This window comes from Habropoda laboriosa, unplaced genomic scaffold, assembly GCF_001263275.1.
Source record: "Habropoda laboriosa isolate 0110345459 unplaced genomic scaffold, ASM126327v1 scaffold175, whole genome shotgun sequence".
Classification (NCBI taxonomy): Eukaryota; Metazoa; Arthropoda; class Insecta; order Hymenoptera; family Apidae; genus Habropoda; species Habropoda laboriosa.
Window position 1 is genome coordinate 1,122,774 of NW_017100347.1, and position 6,315 is coordinate 1,129,088.

At 30.9% G+C, this 6,315-nt stretch overlaps 1 protein-coding gene across 3 annotated transcripts in view; it reads right to left on the minus strand.

Annotated features, from left to right (window-relative positions):
- The window catches only part of LOC108574576, a 13,115-nt gene extending 8,667 nt beyond the window's left edge, over positions 1-4,448 (minus strand). The window contains exons 1-5 of one of the 3 annotated variants that reach the window (XM_017937190.1): positions 4,209-4,448; positions 994-3,430; positions 781-914; positions 530-665; positions 225-383 (exon numbers count right to left, since the gene is read on the minus strand). In XM_017937190.1, coding sequence (XP_017792679.1) covers positions 225-383; positions 530-665; positions 781-914; positions 994-3,292 — 2,728 coding nt within the window. In that variant the 5' untranslated portion in view covers positions 3,293-3,430; positions 4,209-4,448. Of the gene's footprint in view, positions 1-224; positions 384-529; positions 666-780; positions 915-993; positions 3,431-3,775; positions 3,967-3,997; positions 4,046-4,208 lie in introns of those variants that run through there. The other 2 variants (XM_017937191.1, XM_017937192.1) reach the window with 2 other exon arrangements.
- Between the last annotated feature and the right edge of the window lie 1,867 nt (positions 4,449-6,315).

A 6,315-nucleotide genomic window follows, 5' to 3' on the forward strand; every position in this document is an offset into this window, starting at 1 on the left:
ACTTATGGATATTAGTGCAGCCCTAACTAATGTAAGAACTTGAGGCCTTTTCAAAATTTTTGTTAATTCGTTTACTTAGATACTCAAACCACCTAATTAATTATTTTCAATATTCAATATTCTATATTACTTTCAATACTTTACTGAATTATTAAATATTGTTATTTAATATATGTTACCAAATTTAAATAAAAATGTAACATATAATAGTAAGTTGAATGTACCTGTACTGCTAGTTCCTCCAGAAGTTGTGGAAGTTGCAACTAAATCATCTGAGCCCTCAGAATTTTGTGGTGGTGTGGGAGTAGGCTCTGGAGGAGGTCCTTTAATAGGTGGTAAAGTTGGAGGGTGTTGTATCAGTGGTCCAGCCGGCTGATAATACCCTAATATTGTAAGAAACAGAAACATAAATCATGTATTACATTCTTATTTTACATTCTTTTAAACATTAACTTTAGTCGTTCATTTAATAAATAACCTTTGGGGAATACTAACAAATAATGTAAAAATTATAATACAATTAACTTACCATGTTGATGTGGTGCTGAAAATGCAGAATGTCTTCGAGGTGACATATTTGGATGATTACCTTGAGTACCTGGTGGTTGCATAGAGGATAATGCACCCAATGGTGTATATGATTTACATGGTTGTTCCAATTTTTGCTGTAGTAAAAAATATAAATAGATATTTAACGAATATTACTTTAATATAGATAAATGCTTTTGAAAATGGCATATAAAAGTCAAAAGTTTCTTTAAATAAATAAGAATAACTAACCTGATCATGAAGCTCAGTAGCAACTGCAGTAGCAGCAGTTTGAGTATGACTTGTTGAACTTATTCTATACTGCATACCAGCAATGCTACAAAAACCTTCATGGTGTGTAGATCGCGTTTGGTTAACATAAACACCTTAAAATCAAAATTTTATTTTAACAGACTTTAAACTCATAAAAAAAATATGTACAACCAATAAAACTTAAAAAAGTACCGGTAATAGTAACATCTGTATCTTGATTCACAATAACAAGTTTATTGGATGGTTTTAAAACATCATCCTGTTCTGAATTTTGCCTTGATTTTCGTTTCTCAATATCAGAATCGTTTTGTTTACGTTTTTTAATAATTTCCACTTCTGATTCACTGGAAGAATCAGAACTACTACCGCAACGATTTTTTTCATCCGAATAGGAAGCAGCCAAAATGGCAGTAGCATTGAGACTTGCCATTCTTTTGCAAACAACCATATCTTTTAGATCCATTACTTCTTCATTTTTCTTCCTTCGTTTTATTATTTTTTTCTTATGTTCCACATTTTTCTCACGTTCACAATCCTCATCAGAAGACGACGAAGACGAAGAACTTTCTAACATATCCCAATGCTTTCCGCGTAACCCTGGTACATTTCTAAGTTTTCTTTTTGAGACATTTTCTTCTACTTTAGTTTCTACCTTTTTTTCCTTTTCTTTACGAACAGGTTCTTCTTTTTCTTCTTTAGTTTTTTTCTGTTTTTCTTTCTCAGGTTTTGGTTTACAGAAACCACCAAGATACACCCCTCCAGTTTCATTTTCGTACAAACAGTGAACTTTGGCTAGTGCATTTAAGGAAGCAACTCTATGACGTTTTGGTCCACTCCAAAAACCAAACAGTCTCATTCTTCTAACACGTTCATCAGATGGTGAATTAGCACCTTCTCTTTTCTTAATGTCCTTCTGTTTATTTTTTTTTACTTCATCATCACTTTCATCTTCTGAATCTGATGATAATGCATTACCACTTGTATTGTCTCTATTAACTGGTTCATCTTTCAAATTTGTGTCAACTATATTTTCCATATCAATTTGCTCTTGTTTAGAAAAACTGGTATCATTTAGACTATCTTCACACACCTTGATTTGTTTACCAGGTTCCTCAGAGGATACTTCTTCAGAAGAAGAAAATATTTGATTAATGTTCTCCATTTGTACTTTTACAGCCTTCTTTTTCACTACTTTTCTCTGTATTTTTGGAGTACTTTTAACAGACTTTTTCATATCTTGTGACTTTGATTGTGGTTGTTCTTCTATACAACTTTTATCAATGTCTTTATCTTCTTCTAATTCACTTTTTATATCAGTTGTGTCTACTTCCTCATTTGATTCATCTTTACCTATGACCTTTTTATGTTCATTTAATGATTTTTCTGTTTCTTTTATATCCAATTTCTTTTTAGGTACAACTTTTTCTACAAGTGTTTTAAGTTTATCATCTTTCTTTAATGCAGTACTTATTTTATTATTTTTTGAAGGCAACTTAGCTTTCATATGTTTTGCTAATTTTGGTTTTTTTTCTTGCATAACTTTACTTTTAGAAATATTAACATTTTTCCTCTTTGTTCTTTTCACTGCTTCATCCTCCTCACTTACAGATGCTTCTTCATCTTTTATCAATTTGTTTAACTTAATTTTTTTATCCACCAACTTCTGAACTACTGAGAGATGTGTTTTTTTTACTAAAACGGTCTTCCTAGAAATACCTTTTTTTTGCACTGATTTTGCCTTAGAATCCTTCTTAGTTCGTGTTAAAGAACTTTTAGTATTTATTGTACCTTTCTCAATAAGTTTTTTACGTTCCGTTTTTTTATCCTTTATCACAGATATTTTCATGCCTTCTTTAATATCTGGCTTAATTAATTTTGTATCTTTCTTTTTCTCATCTTTACATTTTTTCTTAGCAACAAAACAAAAAGTATCTAATTTTTCTTCATGTGAATCATTCTCCTCTGCATTATTTAAAATTTTTGCTTGATTTTCCACATTTTCATCATCAAGTTTACTATTTTTCTTTTTATCTTCCACTTTTTCTATCTTTTTCTTATTTTCTGTAACCTGCTTATCCACTTTTGCTTTCTCTTCTATTTTTTGTACTTTCTTTTTTTCTGTACCATCACAAGTATACTCTTCAGTAATTTTTTCATCCATTTTATCTAATTTCTTTTCTTCTGTTTTTTCCCACTTTCTTTCATGATCTTTAATGTACTTTTTTTTTTCATCCACTTTTTCTGATTTTTCTTTTCGCTTTTCTTCAAGTTTTTTCTTATCCTCTATTTTCTTTTTTTCTTCAATTTTCTCTGACTTTTTCTTTTCACTTTCTATTTTCTTTTTTACATCCTCCACCTTTTCAAGCTTTTTAGACTTTTTCTCTTTTCTTATATCAGATATAGATTTCTCTAAAAATGAGCGACGTTTTTTAGCAATTGTTGGCATTTTTGTTGCCTTCCGGGCAACTGCTGCCTTCTTCTGTGGCTTCATTATGATTGTTTCCTTTACATTTTCTGCTCGATAGAAATATGCTCAATGATGATGAATGTGTTGAGCGAACTGTTAAAACTACCTAACTGCCATTGTAAAGTATTATAAATATTATAACCTTCTTAAAGCTGACTATATCTGAAAATAAGAAAAAAGAAATACATAAACTTATTAAGTATTTATCAAAGATTGCATAAAATGTATAAATAAACTACTCTGAAGTCTATTTTAAAGTATTTTTTTAAATTATATTTCTACCACGTTTTATGCATTGAAATCTTTTGTAATGTGAAAATAATTCGATCGATTCATTCGAAATATCAAACTGACGTCCAATTGACACTAATATTTGTTGGTATTATTCAAAACAAAAGACATTTATAAACACTCATAACGTAAACGGAGTAAAATATTTTCTATGCCCCCATAACAATAAAAAAGGAATTCAAATTATACAGTAATGACAAAGTGAAAAAGAATTACGATCGAGAATGTCGGGTGCGCGCACTTTCATCGACTTGTTGACAAATCGATCCCTTTAAATCTCATTGCTCCCATCATTCAACATACATTAGATAAATTTATTGTCCAAGATTTTGTACTAGATATTTGTAATATCTTATAGACAAAATGCACCAAATTCACAATAAATATAGAGTTCACGTTGTAGACAGAGAAATTGAAAGAACAAGGACAACAGGATACCTTTTAAATGTATCCGTAGATGGCCACAAGTGGCTAACTCAAACCTACTCCACTGATCGATGAATTTGTCACGTACGAAATTTTGCCAGGCTCGTACACTATTATGAAAGTCTCTAGCAATATATTTTCAAAGAACAACTTATATGTATGAGATGTAAATGTATTCGAATAATGAGAAATAAACGTAAAGCAACACATAATTTATGTTTACCTCTAGCGAGCCCTTTTGTTCCTACACACGGCCCGCGAACGCTTTTTTAAACGATAAATTAATACACCAATGCAATAGACTAGTCTGACAATTCTTTGCTTAAACGCACCACCAAAAGAAACAATAACACGATTGTTTTATTAATACTCCCCGTCTGGTTTCACGAGATCTAACACGGACTTCACATTTCTTTTTACCGAAACACGTATTTCACTTGACGTCCCTGCCCTTTTACCGTTGCCTCGTCGGCCATTTTCTTCCTCGCGCCGCTCCCCCACTCCACCTCTTATACATTACCGAATAGTAGATTCTCTCCTCTGTTTTTCTTTAGATATCCGCTAGATGGAATTACTTCTTCATTATTTGCAACAAAGTTGGCTAAAGGCAACCGAAGCATAATCGCGCGGGACATACCAAAAATTACTTACTAAATTAAAGTCACTATAATCGTAGGTTAAAAATATGCTTTATTCATTTATTGCAGGTACTCTATTATTATGAGCCAAAGAGAGTGGTTACATACATATAGTTATAATAAATTGCTATTGTTAACATGTGATGTTTTATAAATGCCGAATTTTTAGTTATTACGTATATATGTGTGTGCGTATTATATATAAATATGTTCCTTTTAGGGTGAGTAACGATGTCCTACTTTCGCTGCGGTCATCTCTGCCGAAAAACAATCATATAGTACGACTGTATGTTTGCCTTACGCAGCTGCACTGCTAACACTTTCGTCCGTTTATACACTACCGCTCAAAAATATTTAATCATACGTCAAGTGGAAAAAATATTTATTTTTATTTATTAAAGGAATGTAGTCATGACTTCAAATCTACGCAACTTTTATTTCGAATATTAACTGACGGGGAAATAGTAAAACTAGATACATTATTATTTTCATGTAACTAACAATCCATTTAAATTATTTTAAGTTTCATCAAATTATCCATCTTTTTTTTTATTACTATTTTACAGATTTTCGGCATACGCATTATTAATTTTTTCATTTTATCTTGTGGTATATTCTTTTAAGCTTATTATAAAAACTTCTGATAAAAACTTAGATATTTTTTGGATGTTGTGTATTGTCTATCCATTTCATCCCATGGAATTTCTATGGCATTCATGTCAGGTGATTGTGGTGACCAAATTATATTTTTTAATATTCTTTATTTTTCTGTGTTGCAAAATTTTACCTAGATGGAATCACGTGTTTTTCTAGTATTCGTTTGTATTCCTTTTTAATGTGGCATTAATTTCTATTAAATTTCCTGTTCTACTTAAAAAAAATATCCCCTCTTTCTGTACTCTGATTATATCGAGTATTACAGAGAGACGTCAAGTGATGTTTATATTTCAAAAGAGTGCCTGTGATAAGTACTGTTACTTTTTCATCTTTATTAAATTTCAGAAAATTACACAAGATTTTAGTAACTATTAGTAGAAAATTTAAGGGGTGATTCTCGAAGTCGATATAAGACGAAAATCAAGAATAAAAAAATTACGTCTAAGGCTTCGGTTTTTTGTTATTAACGTTTAAAAATATCACTGTAGCCTAGCAAACCTCCTTACATCAACGAATGTAGGTCACGTGAAGACAAGGGGGGTACAGTGATCCTTAAACCCAACGGCACATACTCAGTACCTCGTACGAGTTGTCAAGAAAAAGACAAAAAAATTCGAATTCGTAAACTGCATTACCGACTTTTACGACACTACTGACTTCTGCGGCACTACTGTTTGCTTCACTATGAAACAGGTGCAATTCTTCAGATATACATATATTCAATTGTACACTGCAATATAACAAATACAAAATATGCTATGCATATAACACATACAATACACACAAATCATTAAAAAACAATCACTGTACAGAAAAATATTTACATGCACACGCGCACGTACGAAATGAAAACTAAAAAACCAAAGAAAACTGAGGAAACTAAAGAAAAATAAATTAAACCTACATTAAAAGAACATTAAAATCTAATAAATTAAATTTAACTGAAGAAACTTATAAAATTAGGTCTGTTAGTCTTGATGAAATCCTGTAGGAAATAACGCCACAATATTAACGTTAAATTGGGCATCAATTTAT